This window comes from Bos grunniens, chromosome 12 (assembly GCF_055505025.1).
Source record: "Bos grunniens cultivar Pamir isolate PY7600 chromosome 12, Bosgru_T2T1.0, whole genome shotgun sequence".
NCBI classification, from domain to species: Eukaryota; Metazoa; Chordata; class Mammalia; order Artiodactyla; family Bovidae; genus Bos; species Bos grunniens.
This window is the reverse complement of record NC_141176.1, coordinates 62,536,423-62,563,741: the sequence shown is the minus strand read 5'-3', so window position 1 is coordinate 62,563,741 and position 27,319 is coordinate 62,536,423. Positions and strand designations below refer to the sequence as shown.

Below are 27,319 nucleotides of genomic sequence, written 5' to 3'. Positions count from 1 at the left end.
TGTTCTGATTAAATAAGTTTAAATGGCAGTATGGTGAATGATTTTAAATATTCTCTGACATACATGAGTAATTTCTGAATCAAAATGTTCACATTTGGAGCCACTTATATAAATATACTATTCACTAGCTATAAAAATTGGGGGATAATTATAAAATTTGGGATACAGTTTGAATGAAACCAAATTTAATTTATAATTTAACAAGTGTTAGTTCGTAAATGTGTGGCTCAGACGGTAGAGTCTACCTCCTATGCTGTAGACCTGGGTTCAATCCCTTGGTTGGGAAGATCCCCTGGAGAAGAGAATGGCAACCCACTCCAGTATTCTTGTCGGAGAATTCCATGGACAGAGGTGCCTGGCAGGCTATAGTCTATGGGGTTGCAAACAGTCTGATACCACTGTGCAACACACTCTTCTACTTTCATTTTCACTTTCAAATGTTAATCAAAAAGCAAAACATAAAAGGCATACATTATATGCATTTACATATTTTAGGGAACTTTAGAGAAGGCCGAGTTCAGTAACAAAGAAAAACATGCACTATAAACTTTATTTTGGAGATTGGAGATTTAAAGTCAGTATTAAAACTCAGGATTTAGATAAATTTGATAGCTGTAACTTTCCCATTATTAGGATTTTCAGAAGTGAAATATTCTTTTTGACTTTGGACTTAAACATAGCAAAAATATTATAATGGTAAAAGACAAGATTTTATATGGATAATTTAAATAGATATATCATTACAGGCAAATATATTTGTTGGCCAGGTATTCCTTTTTTACATATCAATTTTCACACCTGTTATTTGAAATTTTAGTCTACAACAGCTTGATAAACCTCTAGTGGATAAAACACGCTGGTAAAGTCTCTATAATAGTAACTGACAAAGAATTTTTTTAATCAATTAACATGGGATCAAGAAAAATAAAGGTGAAAGCATTCAGGACTGAAAAAAAAAAATTAAGGTGGGGTTACTGCCACACTTCATGTTTTATTTAAATGGACATGTATTGAATTACAAATTGAAAATATGGTTATTTTACTTTCAATATTCAATATTAAATTCTGTTTTTAATGAACTATACAATCGGATTCTTAAAAATGTGTTAGCTGGAAACATTAGAAATTATTACTGGTTGTAGAAATCAATTTGTAAGAAAATCTAAAATATGCATATTCCAGAATACTAAAATGTAACCAAAATCTACCACTAGCATGTATATGATTCAGTACTGAAATATCAAAAATTTGAATTGAATTTACACCATGATATATTTGAAATATGTCTTAAAATGTAATGATCTCAAATAAGTTTGTTGAAATTTGACCTCAATGCTGTGAGCTTTCCATTTGAAAAAAGCCATAATTCCATTCCTGGATATGTTAACCTAAAAAAATTCACTCATGAAAACATTGTTTCATATTTTCCACTTCTAAAAACATGTAATTTTGAAGAATGAACATGTTTATTTTATGGCAGAAATATACAATTTCCTTCACATTCACTGATAAGATACCTAATTTAAAAAAAGAAAAAAAACTCATTGGAAGACTTCCATTCAACATATCTTTATGGATTTTACTTTTCTTCTATAAATGGCTTTCTTAGTATCTAATAAAAATGAACCTGATATGCTTAGTGTTATGCAATATATCATTATATTTTTATTTTGACAGTAAATAGAAAGTGAAAAAGTCAAATTACTTAATATTTGCATTACATCAGTTCTCTTTGAAATATTTATGTTTTGATCTTCAAAAGTTCTTTTTATAAGAAATAATCTAAATCACTCAAACTTAAGTTTAAATGTTGCTATTAAAAAAAAATAGATATTCATTTTGTGATACTGGCATAACGCTAGAAATGTTTGACCCCTGCCACAGAGGAAGAAAAGAGTATATTATTATCACACTCAAATTATATTCCATACATTTTTTTCTCCATCAAACATGCCTAAAGTGTAAAACACAAAAGTATAATTTGAAATAATTAAAATATTGACATGAAAATTGGGTATGGAATGCTCTTTGATAATACATTTTTTGTCTGCTATATACATGCTACATATACTAACAGAAATACAGATACAGATAGGCATTAAATTGAATTAAAATCTAATAAAATGGTCAGTTGTCAAATGCAATATTAACTGACATAAAGTTCTTTGGATTTAGATGTTAGATGATTACTTTTAGGAACATGACTAATGTTCATCAAACTATTTTAATTTTATTCTCATATATTTGTATTTGTAAAATAGTAGTTAACTTCAATGGGTATGAAGAGCATTATGCATAAACAGCTGATTTAATATCAGTTAAATTATTACTTTCACATTTTATTTCCTTTGAAATCAATACATTAAATGCTCCTACATTCCAGAGTTTAAATTGCTGCTTTTGTTGTTTTTAATTCTTCTTTCTCAGTGTAAAATTTATTCTTAAAATGAGTTATAAGAAATATTTTGCCACTTTTGCAAGTATCTTAATTTGGGGCCATCTGAAAGTGCAACAGAAATATTTTTCCAAATGAATTGGAAGCATATTTGTGTTCTGCTTTACTTTCATTAATTTGGAATTATGTGACTTTGGAAACAACCTATTAAGTTCTTGAAATTAAGTAGCCAGTTTTTGTCATTTCAAACAAGGACTGAACTATTCTCACTGTTTTCCTTGCCCTATTAAAAAATGAGAAAAGGATAAGGAGAAAGGATAAGGAGAGAGAAGGAGGGACGGAAGGGTGAGATATAAGGGAAAAAAATGTAAGAGAGCCCAGAAATAAATATTATATATATATATATACACACACACACACACACACACACACATAAGTAATTTGAATACTTCGCCGAGTCATGAGAATAGGATTAATGATACAGGGCAAGAAACTGACAGATTAAGTTTTTAAATTCTAAACTTTTTCTTAAATTCTGACCTTTTTCACATTTTGTGTGGGTTCTTCATTACATACTAGTTTGATTCTCCTATCAAGGTTGAGAGAACAGTGGTGAGGGGCAGAGATGGATATCCAGGACATTTTTCAAAAATTTCCACTCCACATTTATAGAGGTGATAATGTTGCCTAAACAAAAGACATGTTCTGAGTATGATGCTAAAATTGTTATGAATTGATTCATAACTGCAATCATTAGTTTAGCTGCAAAGCATTTTGAATATTAGCATACAAATTATCTACATTTACATGAAATATATTTCTCTGAGATAATTTAAGTATCTACACTATAATCATATATATATAGATAAAAGTAAGATTTTGTAATCTCTACCAGGAGATATATTTGTATGAGATTATGCAACATATCAAATTGAACAAGCACAAAGAGTAAGCTTAGTTTGCATTCAAATTTTAATTGATGTCTGAAATGTTACATATGTTCTCCAAAATTCTATAGAAAGAATTTCCTGGGTTCCTTAATCCAATCATATACCACTGATATACCCAATTTAATTATTTACTCAGTATACCTGAAAACCCAAAATTCAGATATTTAAAACCACATAAATTATGTTCTGTTGTATATGTCAATGTTTTAGCAGGAAACCATATGGAAGGAGAAAAATAATTCATTTTTAAATTCTATACAGTTTCATGATTCTATATGTTAAAATTTCAAGTTTATTAGGGCAAGGATAAATTTCCTTTTATTCTCTTCATACAGATGGGAAGAGTATAATTTAAAATTAGAAATAACTTCTTTCTATAAATTATATAATTGTTATTTTTTGAGATTAAAAAAATGCTGGATACCTTACGAAGAGTAGAGGTAGAAATGAACCACCGACAGCGACAAGATTATATGAAATAGTGCTGGTTTGAAAACAATAATATTCTTTGTAAATCTTTGAAAAATACATCAACAAACTTTCTGGAAGCTACTTCTATTGTCCAGACCTACATTTTTTACTTCATGTAATTGTTGCCTCTTAGTTTTTATACATCAATTAAGAAATAAAACTTAGTTACATGGAGGATTCCACTTTGCCTTAATATTTTATAATTCGTACAACACCGTCATATCTACATACGATAATATTGTGAAAGCAATATTAAAGAAAAATAACTCCCACTGTGAAGACAAAATTAATAGCAACTCCAATTGTGAAGGCAAATACTAATATTTATATTTATCTTCTAATCCTGGATCTAACATGGAGGAGGTAGATGGAGAGTAAGAGATACATTGTTTCCATGATAATAGCATGACATTGTTTATTACTTCCCCTCTGAAGAAAAAATTTTGGAAGGGAAAACTTGCACAGAACTGGGATAGTTTACTTCTCTTGGCCAAAGTAGTATTACTATTCATTTTTTTTAACTCCTTAGGGAAACTGTTACCACCTGTTCAATCTGAATTCAAGTAGTTACTGTCAATTTACTCATGGGTGAATGCTGCCTCTTTGTGGCAGAATGCCACGGAAAATGTTCCTTAAACAAAGTTCATGAACAGCCCTTGACATTGTACACATTGCAGGTGAGATTATGCAGACATGTACCAAACACCAATGAAGTATGTGGCTCTTTAAGGTTGAGATTCATCCAAATATTTCCTACCCTTGAATATAATCTAATTCACTGGCAAACCTTACTCAGACATGAACAGCTTATACTCACCAACATTTTGACATTTAGGATATAGATCAACTAGAGATAAAAGTACCCATCACAGTTGTTGCAGGTAGCTTTACACAAGGTAAACTATGCAAAATTGTAGACCAAATAAATAATACTGGTATGACAAAATACAAAATCAATATGCAGTACATTACTTACCATGCTCCACATGTTAGATGGATACTTCAGTAAGGAAAAGGAGTAAAGTTGAAATTTCATGAATGAGCACATTAAATGACACATTTAGATAACCATACTTCCCTGAACCAACAAAGGTGCAATTATATATATTTGATCATTAGGGGGACATTTTAGGAATAGAAGTTAGCTACTGTCTTAAATTAATAATGGCGATTCATTAAATCACACAGCTATTTCTTTGCACTTAAGTAATCATTACTTCAGTCCCTCAATATTTGACATAGTTATCAAGTGTTTATTCAGAAACTATTTAAAAAATTACATGTGCTGGGATACATGAGACTGTAACAACAGTAGCCCCATCTTACAGAGATCGTGTTTGTGGTTATCATCATTGCTTGCTGCCCAGAAGGATAAAGACATTGTATAGAGATTTGTACAGTCCATCATTTGGTCTTCTGAGGTGCCAGTACACGTGGATCTGTACAAATGCAACTGGGTTTGGTTAAACAATCAAAAATTGGCTACAATAGTAGTCAAATCAATACATCATTTTGGTTGACTAATAAAAATACTTTTAAATCTTCTCTAATAAAACCAGAAACTTGCACATGATTCTCACTGGAATGGCCCAATTAATTGCCCCAAATATTTTTCTTTTATACTTTGGGATACAGTGTTTTTGTTTTTTTTTAATTACAGATCCAATTGGGTGGGTTGCATTAATTTTTAAGATGTAAGTTCTCCATATTTTTAATAAGATTTTAAATGCCTTCCTGATATCACTTCAGTTTTGGAAATACAGCTCCTTTTATAGTGCGACACCTCTGTGAAAATCATAGGCTAAATAGTGAAGGAAAGAGAAATGCTAAATGCGCATATAAAAATAGGTGCTACAATAAAATATTCGTATATTTCATCAATAAGTTATTTTGACTAATCAATTATGGATCATATAGCTCTGTAATTTTAATGATTTGTCCACATCTATGGTGATCTTTTCAAGATCACAATACTTTTGTTCTTTTAATTCAAATGTCCAGAATGCATACAAACACATCCTTTAAAAAGAAAGGAAAGGAATGAGAGAGGAGGAAGGCAGGGAGGCAGAGAAAGAGAGGAAGCAGAGAAGAGAGAATGGGGACGGGAAAAAGAGAGAGAAAGAAAAAAAAAACTTTCTATTAAAGTTGGGGGTGTGCTAATCTCACCACAAAAGCCATCTAGACCCACCCATGGCTCAAAGGGGGAGAAGGGGAAGGGGAAAAGAGTAAAAGAGGAAGAGGAGAATCTATGCGCTGTCACCTTCCACCATTCTCAACACTTCCAACCACTACAAAAATGACTATGACCTTTAACAAGTCACCCGCAAAGCAAACTGCCCTCCATAAAGCCCTTCTCCTCGCCTCCCCCACACGCAAGAAGAGAAAGTGATGTGCCCAGTGTACACAAACGTTTCCCTGCGTGTGATATTAAAAGGAAATTGCACACCCTTTCAGTATCTTCCGCCGAAGCTGAGAATCTCGTGCCAAGGCACTTCACCCTAAACGTTGAAACAACACAATGAATCAAATGGGGTTCACGGTGTGTGTCTGCTCGCTTGTTTGTTTGAAATGCAAGAGCTCCAAGGGAGTTTCTTTGCTTTTTAGAACTGGCTAAAGGTGGTCTGTTTTTCCAGCACTTCGAGGTAGTCCGGCTCAACGTTTAGTTTAGCTTTTAGCTCCAGATACTCGTTCCGGTTGGGTTCTACAAAGACAGCACTGGGGGGGCTGTAGAGCACCGGTTCCCTCAGCCTGCTGTCCCCCGCCCCCGGGTGCAAATACTGATGGGGGCGTCTCAGGTCATAGTTGGGGGAGAAGGTGTAAGCAGCCGGACTGCACGGGAATTTCGGGTATTCCGGGAGGCTGTTGCCGGCGGGGGTGGTGGCGCAGTGTTTGTCTGGTTCTAAAATGCCCCTGTAAAAGCGATCGGCGTCCTGCACCGGCGAGAGCAGGTCCTCCCGGGGCTCGATGGTGCTGACGCTATAGGCGGGGCTCCGCAAGTGGTGACTTTCCCGCCTCTCGTCCTCCCCCGCCGGCTGCAGCTGCACCGGGGGCGGGGGCTGCGGCTGCGGCGGCGGCGGCGGCTGCTGCAGGTGGTGGTTGCTGCTGCTGTAGGTGACCTTGAGCTCGTGCAGGTCTTTGTAATCCTCCACGGAGTTGCCCTCCCGCGAGCGGTAGATGGGGTTTTTGCACATGTGGCCCAAGGGGTGGGGGATGTACTCGTACACGTGGCCCGCGGGCGTCTTCACCTTGGGCAGCGCCGGCGCGCGGTGCTGCGCGTGCGCGTGCGGGTGGACCCCCGCGCCGCCGCTGCCGCCGCCGCCTCCGCCGCCGCCGCCGTACACGCTGTACTGCATGTTGAAGGAGCTCACGTCGGAGTTGTGTGTGCTGGCGTGGTCGCTCTGGTGCTTCTTCCGGCGCTTCACGACGAGCACGAAGAGCCCCGCAGCCACGAAAACCGACATGATGAAAACCAGTAGCAGGCTGAGGATCAGCACCGACAAGGGCACCGACGACGCGGCGCCTCCGCCCGCGCCCAAGCCCGCGGGCGCCCCGGTGGCGTTCAGACGCACGGCAGGGGTCACCGCGCTGGTCCTCGCGGGGACCTGGATGGACGAGGGCGCGGGCGTGGACACCACCACGTCCGAGTAGTCAGGGCACAGCAGCTCCGACTTAATGGAGCGCATATCCGTCTCGGCGAACTTCTTGGGCGCCTTGCAGATGACCTCGTCCACCAGGACGCCCGCTTTGAGCTGCTCCACCCACAGCTTCATGCCCACCACGTCGCAGGTACAATCCCAAGGGTTGTCGTGCAGGTCGATTTGGATGAGTGACGTCAGCTGGTCCAGGACTCCGCTCACTGGCAAGGAGGTGAAGTGGTTACTCCTGAGGTTGAGCCTCAGGAGAGTCAGGCCTGAGAAGACGCCTGAGGGCAAGGTCTGCAGGAGGTTGTTGTTCAGGAATAGCAGCTGGAGGTTTGGGACCGGGTCGAAAGTCCCAGGTTGAATCTCGCGGATGAGGTTGTATTGGAGGAAGAGATACTGCAGGCTCTGCAGGCCGTAGAACAGCTCCGGGCTCAGCCGCTCGATCCTGTTGCCATTTAGGTAGAGGCGCCTCAGGTTGGTGAGGTCCCCGAAGGCGCGGTCCTGGATCATGGAGATGCGGTTGTTGCCCAGGTGGAGGAGGTCCAGCCCCGTGGCCTCCAGGAAGTCACTCCTGCGCACCAGGGCGATGTAGTTCTCCGTCAGATACATTTTCTTGGGGTTGTAGGGCTTGGGCTGCAGCTCTGCGATGCTCTCGATCTTGCGCTCCTGGCAGTTGACGTTGAGGCCCAGATCGGAGATTTGCAGGTTGCAAGTGCACGCGGTGGGACACTCCAAAGGCACCGGAGATTTGGTCTGGTAGGCGATACTGGGGCCATAGTTGCCATAGCCCAGGTCCTTGGAGGGCTGCCTAGAGGTGGGGCGCACCCTGGGCTTATTGGGTTGGCGAGTCCCCTTAGGGGGCTTCAAGGGGGGTTTGTAAACAGCAGAGGAAGAAGTGGCCACGGAATTCACCGAGGCCGGGGTGGTATGTAAGTACCCCGTGGTGCTCAGAGGCGTCTGCGGCCTCATCTCATAGTCCGAAATAAGTTTCCTTGGGCAGAGTTCCTGCTTGGACACTTCGTCCAAGTCCCGGCCGTGTAAGCGGAAGGGGGTCTCACAAACCACATCCCCCACCAGGGCGGAGTAGGAGATGCTGTCTAACCAATCCTTCAGGGAGATCAGCTCACAGGAGCAATTCCAGGGGTTTTCCTCCAGTTGTAACTCCACGACTTTATCCATATGCTGCAAGAGCCCCACGTAGGGCAGAAGTTTCAGCCGGTTCCCCCGCAGGTCCAAGTGCGTTAACGGCACAAAACGGAAAAGGTTGTTGGGTAAACTGGACAAGAGATTGTCATTGAGGATAAGCACCTGCAACAAATGCAGTTTCCCAAAAGCGTTGGGTTCAATGACACTGATGTAATTGTAATCGACCTGTAGGTACTCCAGGCTCTCCAAGCCAAGGAAGGTATCATCACGCAGAAGTTCCAGTTTATTATTGTTCAGATGCAATCTCCTTAAACCCCGCAGCCCGTGGAAAGCCCCGGTCTCAATGTCCTGGATTACATTGCTCCCCAGATGCAAAATCGAAGCCCCAGTGTAATTGACAAACTCATTGGGATAGAGACGACTCAAAAGGTTTCCAGACAACAAGAGGTGGTAGATTGGGAAACGGGGAGGGCTAATTTCTGAAAGGCTGATGATCCCCCGATTTTCACAGCTCACAGTTAAAATGCCGTCCTTTTCCTCACAAGGACATGCATTGTCACAAATTTCCCCATAATAATCGATGGTTTCTGCACACGAAAGGACGAGAGATGTTAGAGCAAACGCTAGAGTCTGCAGCATCCAGCTCTGCATTTTTCTGTGAAGATCCTGTTCCAAAGTTACTGGGGGGCAGCACGTGTGCATTTTATCTCCTGCAAGGGAGAGGGGGGGGGAGGAAACAACAGAATATGACAAAAACTTAAGGAATCAATCAGAAAGTCTCTTTCCTTCCTAATACTGTTTTTCTGACATCCAGAAGAAGGGGAGAGTAATGACACCCCACACCCCAAGGTACATAGACATTCTCCAGACTTTATTAAAATCTGATATTCACTTTGATTTAAAGGTTGATTTCATTTTCTAATGACAACAGGAACATGCTGCTCCTTATAAGATAAGGGCAGGTTAGACAAAATCCAGTTTTAGTGTTCTTGCCTGCCCCCCCTCACTTTCAAAACAATCCATAAATATACATAAAATGGCTGTCAGTTCAGATTCACGGTTTAAATTTTAGAGAAAAGAAGCACCATTTTTATCAGGTTCCCCATCTCACCTATACCCAGTCCCTCTGCTTTTCTTTCAAAACCTCTTCAGTTAACAGTTCACCGTGAAGGTCTCCCATTTTCACAGTTTTGCCCAGGAGCCACAATACTTGGGCTATTTTAAAACCATCGCTGGAAATGCCAGGGTGGGAACCTAAAGAATACTTTTCACAGAGGCAAAAAGCATGCGAGATAAGGAATCAAAAGGACCCAGAAGAAGCTCTTAAGGCCAATTGTCTTCGGGAGCTTTGAGCATGGAGAAAAAGGAGAGCGCTTTCGCTTTGATGGTGGACTTCACTATCACGTTATTAAGCACATCAGCGTCCTAATTGCATGCACGGTGCCACTTAGCAGCGCCTCCCCGAGAGCGCCCTGAGTCCACTTCTCCTCATTGATCATGTCAGCGACGCTACTAAACCGCATTTTTAAGCCACTGAAATAGTTCTGCACGATGGATTACAAAGAACTCTGCGAAGGCATCCGCAATCCCGGAACAAGCTCCGGGTACCTGGAGTTTCAAGAAGGCGTTCCCACCGCTTACCCGGAATCAGCTAAAAGTAAACCCAGGACCAGCGCCAAAGCCTTCCTCACCTCGGGCTCCGCGTCTTTTTGCCACGGTATGCAAAACTAACCCTACCAAATTAGCAAAATTGGGACTGAACTACCACCTCGTCAACATCCCCACCACTGGAGTTGCTTATTGTATTTAATTATCAAGGCTTTACTCCCCTCCTTCTTCCCTCAGAAAGGGGACTTGGGCTGATTAAGAGGCAAAATAGAAGGAAGAAAAGAAGGGAGGACAGCAAGTGATACAAGTCAGTGCTTTAATATCCGAATTTCATCTCCCCAAGGAATCAATCTGACCCTCCTCTCCCTTTTCTTTCTGGCTTTCTTTTTGTCCCTTTAAAGGCTTCCTTCGACTTCCTACTTCGAGTCGACAGCAGCGCTCAGAAGGAAAGGACATAAATGGAGTGAGTGTGTGCGAGTGTGTGTTGCGTTGGTTGGGAGAAGGAGGGGGAGAGGGAACATTCGGTAGAAATGCTGGGCTCATGGAACCAATGCCTTTTTTCTCTGTCCAGCCTTGCTTGGCCCTGCCTCACCACCCCCGAAGTCTGATGTTGAATCACAACCCCTAACTAAAGCCAAGACGGTTCTGAAGCACGGGTTCAAGCCTGGAGACCACGATCTGGATACCCGAGTCGACTCCAGCCCGTGTTATGAAGAGCCCCTGCATTCGCACGCACGTGTGCAAGTGTGCCTGCGATTCATTCACGTGTGGTCACCCAGACGTGTCGAGACGAATGGGAACCCACAATATCTAAACCTTGCAAGTATCCCCGACCTCCCAACGCAGCGACAAAACACTTCCTGGCTTAACAGCAGCACAGACACCCTCTATGAGAGCAAAACGTTTACCTTGAAATCGCCGTTCTCCGTTGGATCAAATCGGCACAGCCATTCAGCGGGGGCTGGATCCCCTCCCCCTCCCGCCCGGCGCTTCCTCGCCCCCATTCACCTCCCACCCTCTCTGACAGCCCACAGCCAAACGTGTCCAGCCAATATTAAACTTGAGCGTTTACAACTTTAATTCAGTTCTGGCTCGCCAGGGTCGAAGAGCTTCCCTCTCACCCCACTCCCGATTCCCTCCTCCCTGCTATCAAAGGATCCCGAAAATTTGAGCAAATAAAGTTGAATGAGCCGGGCAAGGCTGACATTTCTGACTGGGAAACGCACCTCCGATGTAAATTCGCGGGGACGCTGCATATTCTCAGAGTCTCAGATTTTTTCTTTTTTTTCTTTTTTGGAGGGCGGGGGTGGGGAAGCTGTATCTGTTTCCCCCCTCCTGCCCACAAAGAATTAAACCCTGGATCGTCGTCCTAAGCATCCCATCATGAAGCAGCGTGGGGCCGGGTGGGCTGAAGCCCGGCACCCAGGCCGGACCCGCGGCTCCGGGGCGCAGGTGCTCCCAGGGCGGCCCCCAGGCAGGAGCCCCCGGAGTTCCAGAACGCGAGGCTCCCCCTCCCCCACTCCGCCCCAAAGCGAAGGCCGGGAAAGGGGAGGAAGGAGGGGCGGGAGGAGAGGGGAAGACAGCCACCCGGCCGCCACACACACAGACACACACACACAGAGACACAACACACACGCTGGAGCCTCTTTGGCAAAGTAAACGGCCGACTTACCCCGTCTCACATCTCCAAGGCCCACTCATCATAGCCACCCTTGCAAAAAAACCAAAAAAACAAAAACAAAAAAACCCCCCAAAAACCTCTTTGGAGTGTGCACTAGGGCTCGCGAGTCGAGGCGGGGCGAGCACCGCGATCCGGGCGGCTGCGAGGAAAGAGGCGCCCGGACGCCGCCAGCCCCGGGCCGCCGCCGCGGTGGCGACCGCGGGTTCCGGGGCTCCCCGAAAGGCTCTCCCCGGCGCTCTCCGTGGTAGTTGGAGCGGGCAGCAGGGTGTGGGGGTAGAGTCGGGGCGGGTGGTGGTGGGGGGGAACGATCCGGAGCGGCGGGCTGGGAAGGGAGGGGGAGGGGGCGGCGGAGGGCCGGCGGTCGAGGCGCCGCGCTGTAGGGGCCGGGAGCCGGGCGGGGCGGGGAGAGAGCTGCTGGAGGGAGGGGAGGGGGAGGAGGCGCGGAGCCCGAGGAGGGGGACGCCGAGCGGGCTTGCCTGGCCCCGGGCGGCCCAGCTAACGTGACGGTCAGCCTCGCCGAGCGCTCGCATCCGCTCACACTCAGGCTCACTAGCACACTCGCTCCCAAGCCCGCGCCACCGCGCGATCGCGGGGTCCCCGGCATCGTCCGCTGCACCGGTCCCCTCGCCCCCCAGGCGGGTACTTACTGTTGCCATCTGCCTAGGGGCCAACTTTCTCCGAGCCAGCAGCGGCCGCCGCCCCCTCCAGCCGCCTCCGGCCCCTGGCACCCGCCGGCGTGGGTTCGCGCGGGCCGGCCCTCCCCTCCCCCCTGGGCTGTCCTCGCCGTCTTCACCACATTCCCCTCTGGTCAGTGGCGCACGCCCGGGGACGAGCCAGAGGGAGCGGGGCGCAGGGGTGTGCATACATCGCCCGCCTTCTTCTTGCAGCGCACACTGTACATGGTAGAGAGGGGGCGAGCGAAGGTGGCACCGGCCCCTCGGCTGTTCCCGCGGCGGCTGCGGCTCCCGAGCCGTCCTCCGCCCCCCCTGTGCCGCGGCGACCACCGCACTGGGATCCCGCCGCCGGTGTCCCCGCGCCGAGCCCGCCGCCGCCGCCGCCGCCGCTGCCCCCTGATCAGTGGGTGGAAGGCTCCAGCATCCTCTTGGCCATTTCGTCGCTCCGGGTGTTTGCAGGGGCTTTTTCTCTATTCGTTCTCCGGATGCGGCGCACGATCTTCATTATTTGGGATTCTCTATCTCCGACATCCTTGAGGGGCCGGGAGGGCAGGAACAGCGTTGTTCTAAGCCTGTGGCGTGTCCCGGCAGCCCGGCGGCTCTTAAAAAAAAAAACACCAAAACCCAAAAAACTCAGAGAAAAGTCGCGTCTTCCTTCCCGGGCGGCGAGGAGGTGGCCACGCGGTAAGCTTCGCGGGGGTCTCTGAGGCAGCTGCTCCGGCGTGGGCACAGGGCCCCGTCCGGTGCACTTGTTTATTGTCGCGCGGCTGGTGCGAGCCAAGCTGCAGCAGACATGATGGGCCCGGGGCGAAGCGGGTGCTCCGCGGCCGATAGATGGCAGCCGAGGGCGAAGGCGTCCCCGGGCTCCGGCGGCGCAACGGGAGCCTCCCCACTACCCGCCCCTCGCCGCCCCCCCGCTCCCGGCCGGGACGGCCACCTTCGTGGGAGACAGAGGAGTCTTGGACCGTGTGCGTAACACAAGCGTGGGACTGTGGCAACCCTCCGATTGAAAAAGGGAGGAGTGGAAATAACCCCGACAGTGTCAGGCTGCTTGGTGGTCAGGAACAGATGATTCCAACTCTGGACTGATGGTGTGCCTTCCACCTCGCGTTTATTAGACTCACACAGCCCTTGCTGCTGTCTCTTTACTCCTTTACAGGAGTAAAGGACCTGGAAGAGGGAGTGGTCCACTTTAGCTGCAAACAAGGGCGCTTTTTATTTTTTTAAGAATTACGTTTGATAAGTATGCCTAGGCGATACAAGGGATGTGAACGACTTTCAGAGAGATTGTGAATATTATTTGGTGCATACTAAAAAGCCGGAAATCCCTAAATAAATGCAGTAAGGATAGAAAGCAAGTTTCTTGAAGAGTCACCTGCTAAACTCTACTAGCGTCTTCTCTACAGTAAGTATTCCTGGCTCTTTTCATGAAACCAGACAGCTCCCTCCCCAAAAGAGAGTCTTTACCTTCCTAACGCACATTTCCACTGTTTGTAATATTAGAGCTGTAGTCCATCCCAGGCATAGAAGAAAAGTTGATCCTTCTAAGTGGCTTCAATGTAGTTTACACATGTGTCTGTTCTTTTGATAACTGGGTAGTTTTATCACTTAAATGTATTTTACTCATTTAAGTTTGGAATTAATTGTGTAGTATCTTTTGTAGTTGTCTTAAACATAACTGATATCGTGTCCTTTTTGGTAATATTTGGGGCAAAATTGTGGTTATAATACCCTGATTACATATAAAATTAATATTAATTCTGAAAAATATGTATATACACATTGCCACTATCACACCTTTCTACATCCTCTCTATTGAATTAGAAAGTTTTCTAGAGGTGGTGAGTACGATAGTCTTCTGAGGTTTTGCAAAATTTCTTGAAAAATTTTCTTCTGAGTCTATTTTGCAATTTCTTTTTGTTTTTTTTGACTAAAGCCTTTCAAACTTGGTTTGGAAAGATTTTGTTACTTTTGCTTAAATTTGGGGTAGGTACCAGGGAGGGAGAAAAGAAGAAATCTATAGTATCAGATAATTAAAAGTAAAGTATTATAATAATATAAAGTATATAAATAATAATAATAATATAAAGTATTATAATAATAGAACTTCCTAGTAAATTTATAAACCATTTGGCCTAGGAATGATAGTCACTTGCTACAGGTACATTATATAAAACAGGCAACTTAAACTTCACCCAAAACAGGTGTGTTGCTGTATTGTTTATTTAGTCATTATCTTCTAACATGATATAAACATTGTAGAATTTTTTTAAAGTATAAAATTGCTCTTATATTTGCAAAATGAAAGTATTTAAGTGTCATAATTTTCAAATTACATGTTAATTACAGTTAGAAACTTTTGGAATATAAATGTTAAGCTCTATCACAGAGACATATTTTTCAATGTTGATAATCTCTATAGAAGTTATCAATGGGTATGAAGTGGCTTATATAATTATTAGACTTCTCAAAGTAACTGAAGCAGTTTAGTTCATTCTTCTATTCCTTTCCTAAATCTTCACAATTGCATTTAATATCAAATTTTAGTTTAATTTTTGGTTTCGTGTTATTTTTACTTTATTATCCTAATTAAAATACAGCCTGTTAAGCAGCATTAACATGTTTGCAATTGACTTAGGTTATAATTTTGTTAGAAACACTGACACTAAAAGTATTGTAGTTTGCCTCTTGTGGTTGGAGAAGTTAAGGACAACTTTCTGTCATTAACTCAGTATTCAGGACGGCCTGAGACGCCACTGTGAGTTTACCACTAGGAGTCTCTGTAAGCTTCCCTGCAGGAAAGTGGATTTTGAGAAAATACCGTGACATGAAGAGACAAGAACAGAAGAATGGAGAAAGAAAACCTGATAAAAACAAGAAAAGGCCTCGTTTTTTAGTGTGTTGACTTTTGTTTGCTTTGACTATTGACTACTGCCTAGAAAAGATATAAATGAATCATGTAGCTGATCTAATTGAAGCAAGATTTTTATCTAGAGGAACAAACATGTTTTAGTCTGTATTCAACAATATATAGTCATGTGATATGTATACATGCTACAACTCAACACTCAAATGTATGCATATGATTACATAAACACACTTAGGAACTAGAAAATTAAATGACTGATCAAATACATTTCTCCAGATTTTAGGTCACTGATACTAAATTGGACATTTTTTGATTGAGATGGATGTGAAAAGCTGAGAATCTTTGTCCAGCTGTTTATAAATATATTAATGCATATTATAATTAGCTCATGATCTCATGTCATTATGAATACATTTCCTATGTGGTAATAGATTTGTCAATAATTAGTGCAAATTATGGACCTAATTTAATACCTGCATATTAAAATTTAAGTTCAAACTACAATTAGCATATTTGTCACTTAAAATTGACCATATAATTTTGTGAATTCATATTTATTATTACCTGGAATTATTGTTTTAGTGCCTTATGAACCCTGGAAAAGTTCTTATATTGAAAGCATTTCTTAAGATATCTCATCAAATTACTTTTATGTATCACTCTGTGGTTTATTTAGAATAGTAAAGAGCTTAGTCAAGAATTATAGTCCATCATGCAGGAGTCTAACAGAGATTATAAAAAAGGAAATTCTTTGGTGATAATTATGAGACTTTACAGCTATAAATCAAAATCATTGAGATCAAAACCAGTAGACCTTGTATTTTCTGTTGTTGTTGTTAGCCTGACTAGTGAATTAGGATTTTAGAAATTTAATGCTAGATTCCAGACTCCTCCCAAATTAACTTGGATAAATTACTTTTGTGATAATAATAGCTAAGAAGACTATATACTACCCTATTTAGTAAATGAAAAAAGTTTCAGATTTAAATTATGTTTTTAATGTCTTTGAAGTTAAAATTACATATCCCACGTACCCCTGAAAGGAGAAACGTTTTTCTTGGAGGTGAAAACAAGAGTCATCATTTATGATCGCTTCTCTGTGCAGTTGCTAAACTAAATAATGATATAGCATATTGTTTTGATCAATTTCCTACATTTCAAATTACAATAATTAAATATATCATGTAGTGATATTTATCAAATCTGAAATGGCTGGCTAAACTGACTTAATTTTCCAAGATTATTTATTCACTTACAGACTTCATTAGTTATTTGCAGTCTTAGAAATATGCTCTCAGAGGCATCAAAGAAAAGATGTATAAAGTAGACTATTTTCTTCCTGTCTCATATAGTTCCTTGTTCAGTTCAGTTCAGTTGCTCAGTCGTGTCCGACTCTACGGCCCCATGAACCGCAGCATGCCCGGCCTCCCTGTCCATCACCAACCCCCGGAGTCCACCCAAACCCATGTCCATCGAGTTGGTGATGCCATCCAACCATCTCATCCTCTGTGGTCCCCTTCTCCTCCTGCCCTCAATCTTTCCCAGCATCAAGATCTTTTCAAATGAGTCATACCCTCTGTTGTTGTTGCCAGTTTTAGGTATTAAAACATCCTCTTTGGAGGACCACTTGAAAATAACTACCGTAGCCTAAAAGGTGTTACCAAAATAAAGTATAGGACGTGATATGTAAGAAGATATTCATTGTAACAGACTCATGCATTTGTAAATGGTTTAGAACAGCCTACGTGTCTGACTAAACGAGAAATGGTACATATCAACCTATAATTTAGGAGACCTTTCTTCCTGTAGTAACAGTGTATATAGGAGTCAGATCTGTCATTATTAATAGTGTATGTAGCATCATCTATGCACCCTGTTGAAACAAAGAGAGAAACAGAGAAAGATAGTAAGAAAGGGAGAAAAGAGAAATTTTCAGGAAAGATACACAAATTTTGCAGTAGTGATTGCCTCTTGGAGAACTGGGAAATCTTGAGTAGAATGGAGATTTATTTTTCATCAAACACATACACACACACACACACACACACACACACACACAGTGAGTGAATGAGTGAATGCTCAGTGGTATCTGATTCTTTTGCAACCCTACAGGCTATAGTCTGCCATGCTCCTCTGTCCATGGGATTTCCCAGGCAAGAATACTGGAGTGGGTTGCCATTTTCTTCTCCAAGGGATCTTCCCAACACAGGGGTTGAACTTGTGTCTCCTGCATTGGCAGGAGGGTCCTTTACCACTGAGTTACCGTGGAAGCCACCTGGAAGAGTGTGTATATATATATATATATATATATATATATTTATTTACATGCACATTATATATAAACATTTCAATTTACATGCACATTCCTTATAAAAACACTATGTACTTGAGAAATAAGGATAATATTTGGAAGAATGATAGGAAAGGTGATGAAGAAGATGATTTTACCAAATTACAATCTGTCTTATAGTTCTCAAAACTTTTTTTTTTTTTTAATGATGCACTGTTACCTGTGGAGGTACCAAATATCTTTCTTAAAATATGAGTATAAACTAGTTAGTTAAAATGATTTCTCTCCGTAGCCCTTATATGTGCCACTCAATTCTAGCTACCAATATTAATTAATAGAAGCTAGCTTCCCTTTATCTTCACTATACGGAGCCATACTGTGTACTGGCAATATTAGCTTTATTTGATATGATGAGTGAAGGGAACGATCAAAATGATTCTCTAGAGAGAATAAGTGATTATATTTGAAATGGTCAGCAGCAGATCTTCACTGCTCTCTGCAGGAAGATGAGTGAGTGTGTAATTGTGACATATTCTAAGTATACAAACTAATATCAGGCCCTGTTAGAACAAAGTCTGCTGCCATCTGGCTTAGACTCGCTTGCATTGAAATATGCACATTCCTGTGGACAAGAGGCAGTTTCATTATAGAGCCAGATAAGCCTTTAACTGTATCTTCCTCCTGGAGCTATGATTTGTCTCTTGGAATTCATCGGTTCTTAGTTCTCAAATATCTCTAGTCATTTCTAGGAAACAAGTCCAAACAAGCATTTTATTATGCCTGTATTTTCTGTATCCTTTCTGGTTTTGCAGAGAAAAACAATCATTCCAAAACAGTGTCCTCAGGATGTTTAAAAAATGACTGCTGCTTGCATAAGAATGTCTACATTGACCATAGTTTATTCAACTTTTATCAACTGGAATCCTTCATTCAACAGGAGACTCCCATAATCTTTTTATCCCTTCAAAATAAATTTACTTTTCCCCCAACTCCAATCCTTTGCTTTCTGCTGCCATTTTAAGCAACTGGCATTTTACTTTTATGTATTGTTCTCAAAAATTCATTGTAAATACTTTCTTCATCAAAACAGTCTTCCCTGCCACCTCTAACCAACGTTAAAGATTTAATTATCTAAACATTATCTTACATTATCTAGCACAGTGTTCTAGTCACTGCATAAAGTTTTCCTTTAATCTGGACTAGGCTATCATGTTTTATTGAGAACAGAATTTTACTGTGTTTATTACCCCGTTAGCAGTGAGAAAAATGAGCTCCCAATAATTATTTGTATACGTGCATGTGTGCTTAGCCTCTCAGTCGTGTCTGACTCTGCGACCCTATGTACTGCAGCCCACCAGGCTCCTGTAGCCATGGGATTCTTCAGGCAAGAATACTGGAGTGGGTTGTCATTTCCTCTTCCAGACCCAGGGGCTGAACCTGCGTCTCCTGAGTCTCCTGCATTGGCAGGCAGTTTCTTTACCACTAAGCCACCTGGGAAGCCCCTTTGTATATACAAGAAATACTTATCCACTTATGAGTTTATTCATTCAACAAATTTTTTTAGTACCCATATTGTGTTAAGCCCTATTATGTTTGATATAAAACAATGAGTTGATTCATATCAGGATGGTTGGGTGATTTCAGAGATATTTTGACTGTCTGATAAACCACCTACATTCTCTAGTCAAAATAAATGGCATAAAATATAAAAATACTGTTGCATAAATTGTGCACTTGAATAATATTTCTTGTAGCTTAAATTTGTCAAGCCCTTACAAGGGTTCTCCAGTAGAACTTTCTGTGAAGGGACTAATCTATACCTGTTTTGTCTAACATGATAGCTATTAACTACAAATGATTACTGAGTAATTGAAATGCAGCTGGTGTTAGAGGAAATAAAGTTTTGATTTTTTAAATTTTAATTAATTTAAATAACCACATGTGACGAGTGGCTACCATATTGGTCGTGCAGTTTGAGAGTATAAATCCCTGAAAGACTGACATAGTGTTTCTTGTGCAATATCTGGGATACCTTGGAAATTCAATCAGTATGAACAGCTGCACTCATAACTAATGATGGTGATTATGACACTCTCAATAAACAAGGACAATTATGATTCATATTTGGCAAGAGGCCTGATTTGCATTCTGTTGAGGGTCTCTATTCAATCCTACTAAATTGCATTGAGTTAAGGGTTTCTACCATTCTTTTAAAGGTTCCAAGGCATTTTAGAGGCTTTTAAAAATTCCTTTTTACATCCTCATTACACTCCCATCAAGAAGGAAAGGTAGATTATATCAATAGAATTTTATTAGAAGATAAGTGCCTTTTTATGCATGATGAAGTACCCTCTAAAGTGTTTTTCTCCAGATCACACAATGGAATGTTAGTAGAACTGGAAAAGAAAGTCCTGAAGGGGTAATTTGCTTTAGGAGTTTTCTAGAATAGGCTCTTTGTGCAGAGAAGCCTGTCAGTCAGTTGGAAAAAAAAAAAAAAGTGCACTTGAACACTCTCTCGCATTCCATCTATTTGAATGCAAAAGCTCTATTTTGAAGCTGAGTAGTATTTTGCACAATTAAAGTAAACAGAGTTTGGACGGCAAATTGTAATTAATGTATTTATTGAATGCAAAAAGGGTTTCCCTGGTGGCTCAGTGATAAAGAATCAACCTGCATTGTAGGAGACTCTGGAAACACAGTTCGATCCCTGGGTCTGAAATATCCTCTGGAGAAGGAAATAGCTCCAATGTTCTTGCCTGGGAAATCCCATGAACAGAGGAGCCTGGCAGGCTACAGCCCACAGGATCGCCAAAGAGTCAAACATGACTGTGTGACTAAACCACCACCACCACTGAATGCAAATATGGCCTCTAATATCCATGAAGACCTGAGTAAACCTCAGTTCATATGAAATCAGATTTATATATTTGAAACAAAAATGTAATAGCTTCGTAATCAGTTCCAATTATAACAAATTATTATATATTTTGAGATTGTTTTGTTTTTAATTAATCTAAAATGTTGGTAATAAAATTAACCTATACTTCCACTGTGGGACAAATCAATGTAGCTTCATAAAGGCGCATTAATGGCTTCAGAGCTCAAGTCCCAAGTAGGTGGGAAGCCATGTGGTCCAGGGCAGTAGACTGGCTCTCAGAGATCTCAGCCCCATTCTTGACTCTGGCTTTGCATCCATTGTGCACGTGCATTTATGAAGACACCTCCCTGGGCAGGTCATATATTTTATATATAAGGAATTTACTGTGCTTTCTCTTCAGTGGACCTTAAGACTGCCACACTGGTTCATCAAAGGATAAGTATTAAAATGTAATCTCCTTGGAAGAAAAATAGCATAATCATTACTCTTAGATTGTAGATTTAAAATTTTTCACGTTATCCTAAAACATAAAGTAAACTTCATGTAAATAAATATTGGCAATCCAGTGCTCATTTGTGAATGGTGTACCTTCTGTGAAAGACAGATCAGAGGCAGTTCAGTGTTTTTTGAATCTAACATAATGCATTTTTTATCCCATGATCAAAGACATTCCATCAATCTCATGAAGCTTTTATAGTGACACTAGATTCATAGTTATTGTCATATGACATATCTTAATGTTTGCTGCAATTTTAATTGATTGTTACATATCCCAGTGAACAAAAAACTAATTTGGATTTGAATCACCAGTATAAGATGCAGAGTTCTTTGTACAATCAATCTACATCCTTAATTGCTATATTATATGAGTAGTGACTGCTATGCAGGTTGACTTTGATCAATGACTACACTGTCACTTGCTCATATGAAGATAGTCATGAATTTATTTCTAGGTACTTTTAAAAGTATTTCATTATAGTATTGATATGGTAGCCCATTTATAGTATACTTTTTCCTAAAGTAAAGAAGTTTCTATTGATAGTTTTCCCTTATTTTTGAGTTTTTCTACCAATTATTGTTTTACATTTAGTAAAACAGTAGTGAGAGCAAGCTTAGTGTGCCTCCTAAAAAAAATCAGTAATTAAATACTAAAATGATTCCTAGTATATGGAGAATGTGCGTGTGTGTGTGTGTGTGTGTGTATGCTCAGTCATGTCTGATTCTTTATGACCCCATGGCTATAGCCTGACAGGCTCCTTTGTCCATGGGATTTTCCAGGCAAGAATATTGGAGTGATTGGCCATTCACTTCTCCAGGGGATCTTCCTGACCCAGGGATCGAACATGAATCTCTCACATTCTGGATTCTTTACCGCCACCAGGGAATCCCATATAGAGAAAAGGAGCCTAGATTGATTTCCCAGAAAAAAATAGGAATCTATTTGACTATATTTTTCAATTTGTTATGTGGTTTATCAATCACAGCTAACACAAGCATCAACAGGCAATTTATATATCATTTATAATTTAAAATCAAAGGCAAATAAAATGTGTATATATATATATATATACACACACACACAACATACCTATACTCATTCACTGTTTGGTAGCTATTTCACATAGATTTGTCTCATTCTTCCATGTGATTATTACAGAAACTTCATGAAGTATTGTCTTTCTTTACAGATAAGAAAACTGAGTTTCAAGGTAGTTGGTGATGCTCTGTAATTCATACAGACAGTACATTGCAGATCCATACTGTGATAGAATTACAAGGACTCTCAGTATTCATTTTTTCAACTTCACTGTGTCAATTCAAATGCATTCTTTTGAACTTTTACCTCAGTTTAAAGGAAAAGTGAAAACAACTTATCAACACTTAGGGATTAGGTTCAGTAAAGACACCTTCTAAGGGATTCATCATTTCTATAATATCAAATGGATTCTAATCAAAATAGAAATATGTTCCAAATTATTAATATATAATACTGTTCTTTAAGATATCATCATAATAAAATATATCTTAAACTGGTCATGAAATACATTTATAAATAAGCCATCCTTATATTAGTCTACCTTAAGAATATCAAAGAATACATTTGAATCAGTTCTAATGAGGTTGATGAAACTGGAGCCTATTATACAGAGTGAAGTAGGCCAGAAAGAAAAACACCAATACAGTATACTAATGCATATATATGGAATTTAGAAAGATGGTAACAATAACCCTGTGTACGAGACAGCAAAAGAGACACTGATGTATAGAACAGTCTTACGGACTCTGTTGGAGAGGGAGAAGGTGGGAAGATTTGGGAGAATGGCATTGAAACGTGTATAATATCATGTATGAAATGAGTTGCCAGTCCAGGTTCGATGCACGATACTGGATGCTTGGGGCTGGTGCACTGGGACGACCCAGAGGGATTGTATGGGGAGGGAGGAGGGAGGAAGGTTCAGGATGGGGAACACATGTATACCTGTGGCAGATTCATTTCGATATTTGGCAAAACTAATACAATTTTGTAAAGTTTAAAAATAAAATAAAATTAAAAAAAAAGAATATCAAAGACATTATTAACTACCAGAAGATATTATACAGTAACCCACAATTATTTTTGAATATTTATATTATGTGCTGTGCTGTGCAGCACAGTTACTCAGTTACTCAGTCATGTCCAACCCTTGCAACTGCATGGACTGTAGCTCCCCAGATTCTGCTGTCCGTGGAATTCTCCAGGCAAGAATACTGTTGTGGGGCATTTCTGGTTCCAGGGTTCTTCCCAACTCAGGAAGCAAATCCACATCTCCTACATTGGCAGGTGGATTCTTTAACACTGAGTCACCTGGGAAGCCCATTTGTAGTATTAAATATAATTTTTTTTGTGAAGAAGTCTCTAATAATAATTTTCCCTTATTTTTGAGTTTTTGACTAATGATTATTTTACATTTAGTAAAGCAGGAGTTAGAGCAAGCATTATAAAATCAATCATTATAAAACCACCTAAAAGTCATTAATAACATACTAAAACGATACCTTTGAGGAGTATTCCTATGAATACTTTCATGCATAAGTTTAGAGAGAGAAGTCCATAGCCCTTTGTGATATCAATTTGTTATAAAAATAATTGAAACTTAGCATGACATATTTTCTAAATTTTTTCAAAATAATACATACAATGAGATACCTATGATTTAACTAATTTTGTTAATAATGGAAAAATCATTTTAGTTAATGAATATATTAATCACAAATAGCTAACATCTACTTACAAAGAACTACAAATAAATATTTTATCATTTTTGAATGCCTGACTTTAACCATATCAACCCTCTTTGTCAAAGAGTCTTATTTCATTTTGAATACAACATGCACAACTTCATAAAACTCAAAATATTTGGGTACTTGTGTATGTTAGTCTTTCCTCAATGTCAATAAAATTATAATGGGATGGTTTGCCATAATTATGAATCTCCAAATATTGAACATTCATAAATATTAGAATCATCATTGGCTATCACACTTCATCTATTTATTACCATGCTGAAATATGTAAGTGTGTAAAAACAGTAAAAGTATCTGTCCACTTTAGCGGTTCATGACGTTTCTGACCACCTTCTCCTAATATGCGCTAAGAGAGCAGGCAGCAGTGCTTGAGAATGCATCTTGGAGTTCTTCCAGGAACTAAGTCAAAGAGCAATGCCTGCATTCACAAAGAAGCATTCACAGCTGTCAGAAGTTAAATGTCCATGAGACTCACGATACAGCTGCAGTCCTTCCAGTACACTGACAGGATCTGTGGAAACTAGAATTTGATAACTAATTTTCTTCCATGGGAAAAAAATAATCACAGCAGAACGATGACTCTTTGCCTGACCAGTAATAAATAATTACGCATTCACAACACATGAAGCATCCTTGTCCTACGTTACTTAGCCTGCTCTGCTTTTGCAGCTAATTTTCACTACCACAGAAAGCACACTTATTGCGATACACTGTCAATGAACTTCTTGTAGGCAAACACCTGCAGATACCTGCTAGCAGTGAGTGTGTGAGATTTAGGATGGTAAAAATTGTAGCATGAATTGTAGCAGAATCTGCAAAGCAATATTAGGTAGAAATGAGTGTGTGAGAGCAGGCATGAGGGAAGAAAGGCACACATAAACAGGTATTTTGTGTTTCCATTTACACTTGATTGAGTGCACAGAATGCATTTTTTTTGGTCAAATGTTTAATATAGTTGAGTAGAATAATATAAAAGGGAGATATATTTGAAAATAAGGTTTTCAGTCTGAAATAATCTATCCCAATTCATTATCAGGTGTTTTTGGGGCAAATGATTATTGATTATGTGCTCAGTCATGTCTGACTCTTTGCCACCCCATGGACTATAGTCCACCAGGCTCCTCTGTCCATGGAATTTCCCAGGCAAGAATACTGGAGTGGGTGCCATTTCTTTCTCCAAGGACAAGTGATTACTCTGCTGGGAATATTCAGGCTTATATTCTCTATATCCATATGGAGATAACAGTCACTAAGAACTTGAATTACTTAAAAAAGTACTTTTTGAAATATCTTAAAATTTTAAGTGAGATTATAAATCTCTGTTTCTGTAAATAGTTTAGGTGGTGTCCAAATGGAGGTAAATGGATTAGCTTACCTTCAGGTAACTATACAACTGTATGGTTGAATAGAAAAAACCCATTTGAAAATGTATCCATTTTTAATTGTTGAGTCACTTAGTTGATCAATAGTTTCTAAATATTATAATATTATAAAGATCTGGTTCCTAAAACCAAATGAATTATTGAAGATTTTCTATCCCGTCTAAAATTAAAAACAATTATAAGCCTTTAAAAAATATCGGTTTTTGGAGTTGTGGGTATGACAGATAATGAAGAAAACTGCAAAACTAGTCACAGTTAATCTTTAAATTGTCAAGGCACTTAGAGAATGTGGAGTACTACAACCTAATTTAAAAGACTCAGACAATGTAAATGTTTTAACCAACTTTTGACTAATTTTTTCCTGATTTTCTAACCCCTTAGTCAGTGTGCTTAAGACTAAAACAAAGATGTATAGCTGAGTTAACTTAATAACTCATCCTGAAAAATACAAAATAAAAATAAGACACTAACAACCACAGATTCCAAGCTACTTTGGCAGCATGCCATGTCATTTGAATAAGACCTTCATATATTGAGTGGATTATAAAAAAGTCAGCTTGATATTGAAAAAGTTCATTATACAAGTGATCAATAGGTAACATGTAAATTGTTGTTTTGCCATGTGTTCATTGACGGAAAAAAGAAAATGAAGCCAATAGTTTAACTTTATGGGAATAAATAAAATTGGCCTGTGATTAAAATGTCTTACAATTATGGTCATGCACACTAATTTATACATGTTAGATCATGCTTAAAATACTCTCATTCTTGTTAAGGGTTTCATATCTGTAGGTATCTGTTACCAGCTAACACACTGTAAATACATTATATTTTGGATTCTTATTTTTCTGTGAATTTGATAACATTTTTATTGCATCTTTTTTAAATTTATTTTTTTATTGAAGGATAATTGCTTACAGAACTTCATTGTTTTCTGTCAAACCTCAACATTTTTAATAGAATTAAAATACAGAATGTTTCTCCACATGGCTTTTGGGATATGTACTCTATATAGGAGATTGAGCAAATATCTGAAGCATATATTGTTTGGAAATATATTAAAACATTTTAACATATTTCCAAACATTTAAACATAACATATTCCTCAAAACATTGTTAGGAAAAAACAGGCTTAAACTAAATCACTTTTATTGTATTTTTAATCCAATATTGATTTATTAAAACATATGCATTTAAATGTCTTCAAACACAAAACATTTTTGATTACATTATTGCTTTCTACTGTGTGTGATGGACTTTTTCAAAGATAGTGACGGGATTAAAAACAGATATTTGGGTAAACATTTCCTAGGATTCCAGTCCCATCTCTACATTTTAATGATTTCTTGAAATATTGGTTAATTTATTTAAATCAGTGCTTCTGTTTCATTATCTATAGGATGTGTATAATGATAATACCTGCATTAATTGTGAGGATTATATGAGGTAACTCATTAACACCTTAGCATACTTCCCAGCACATTTTAAGCACTATGTAAGTGTTAACTATTAGAATCCACCTGCAACGCAGGAGATGCAGGTCCTATCCCTGGGTTGGGAAGAAACCCTGGAGGAGGAAATGTCAACCCACTCCAGTATTCTTGCCTGGGAAATCCCATGGACAGAGGAGCCTGGTGGGCTACAGTCCATGGGGACACAAAAGAGCTGGACACGACTTAACCAAACACCAACAACAGTTATTTTTGTTTAATAGTTTCCCAGGTCCTGCTAGTGGTAAAGAACCCACTTGCCAGTGCACAAGATGTAAGAGAGAGATGCAGGTTTGATCTCTGGGTTGGGAAGATCCCCTGGAGGAGGGCACGGCAACCCACTCCAGTATTCTTGCCTGAGACGTCCCACGGACAAAGGAGCCTGGCTGGCAACAGTTCACAGGGTCGAAAAGAATCAGACATGACTGAAATGACAACACAAATTGTTATATTAGTCAAACCAACATAATTTGAATCTACACTGTAGAGCATAGAATTTGAGGAGGCTACATAGGGTTGAAGCAGAGATTTTTTTCCCCCAGAACAGACATATTTCAAA

General features: G+C 40.1%; 3 protein-coding genes across 6 annotated transcripts in view; 2 read left to right on the top strand and 1 right to left on the bottom strand.

Annotated features, from left to right (window-relative positions):
* Nucleotides 1-5,048: 5,048 nt before the first annotated feature.
* On the bottom strand, nucleotides 5,049-12,676 carry SLITRK5 (SLIT and NTRK like family member 5). Of its 2 annotated transcripts, none has more exons than XM_086328617.1 (2): nucleotides 12,540-12,676; nucleotides 5,049-9,313 (listed from the first exon to the last, which is right to left on the bottom strand). In XM_086328617.1, exon 2 carries the CDS (start codon nucleotides 9,303-9,305, stop codon nucleotides 6,417-6,419), a length of 2,889 nt encoding a protein of 962 aa, XP_086184743.1. In that variant the 5' UTR covers nucleotides 9,306-9,313; nucleotides 12,540-12,676; the 3' UTR covers nucleotides 5,049-6,416. The 2 variants fall into 2 exon arrangements, with proteins under 2 accessions (XP_086184743.1, XP_086184744.1); XM_086328618.1 differs by lacking the exon at nucleotides 12,540-12,676 and adding an exon at nucleotides 11,884-12,362.
* On the top strand, nucleotides 7,465-11,436 carry LOC147361825 (uncharacterized). 3 transcript variants are annotated; one of them, XR_015137680.1, is made up of 3 exons: nucleotides 7,465-7,602; nucleotides 10,613-10,674; nucleotides 10,783-10,855. XR_015137680.1 is itself a non-coding variant. In XM_086328619.1 (3 exons), the coding sequence occupies exons 1-3, from the start codon at nucleotides 10,155-10,157 to the stop codon at nucleotides 10,837-10,839; spliced, it is 285 nt and encodes a 94-aa protein (XP_086184745.1). In that variant the 5' UTR covers nucleotides 9,306-10,154; the 3' UTR covers nucleotides 10,840-11,436. The 3 variants fall into 3 exon arrangements, 2 of the variants coding, with proteins under 2 accessions (XP_086184745.1, XP_086184746.1); XM_086328619.1 differs by lacking the exon at nucleotides 7,465-7,602 and adding an exon at nucleotides 9,306-10,320 and having other exon boundaries at nucleotides 10,783-11,436; XM_086328620.1 differs by lacking the exons at nucleotides 7,465-7,602; nucleotides 10,613-10,674 and adding an exon at nucleotides 9,306-10,320 and having other exon boundaries at nucleotides 10,783-11,436.
* Nucleotides 11,595-27,319, top strand: part of LOC147361823 (uncharacterized) — a 180,891-nt gene continuing 165,166 nt past the window's right edge. The window contains exons 1-3 of the mRNA XM_086328417.1: nucleotides 11,595-11,685; nucleotides 11,990-12,268; nucleotides 12,331-13,971. Of these exons, the coding sequence (XP_086184543.1) occupies nucleotides 11,595-11,685; nucleotides 11,990-12,268; nucleotides 12,331-13,103 (1,143 nt within the window). The 3' untranslated portion in view covers nucleotides 13,104-13,971. The remainder of the gene's footprint in view (nucleotides 11,686-11,989; nucleotides 12,269-12,330; nucleotides 13,972-27,319) is intronic.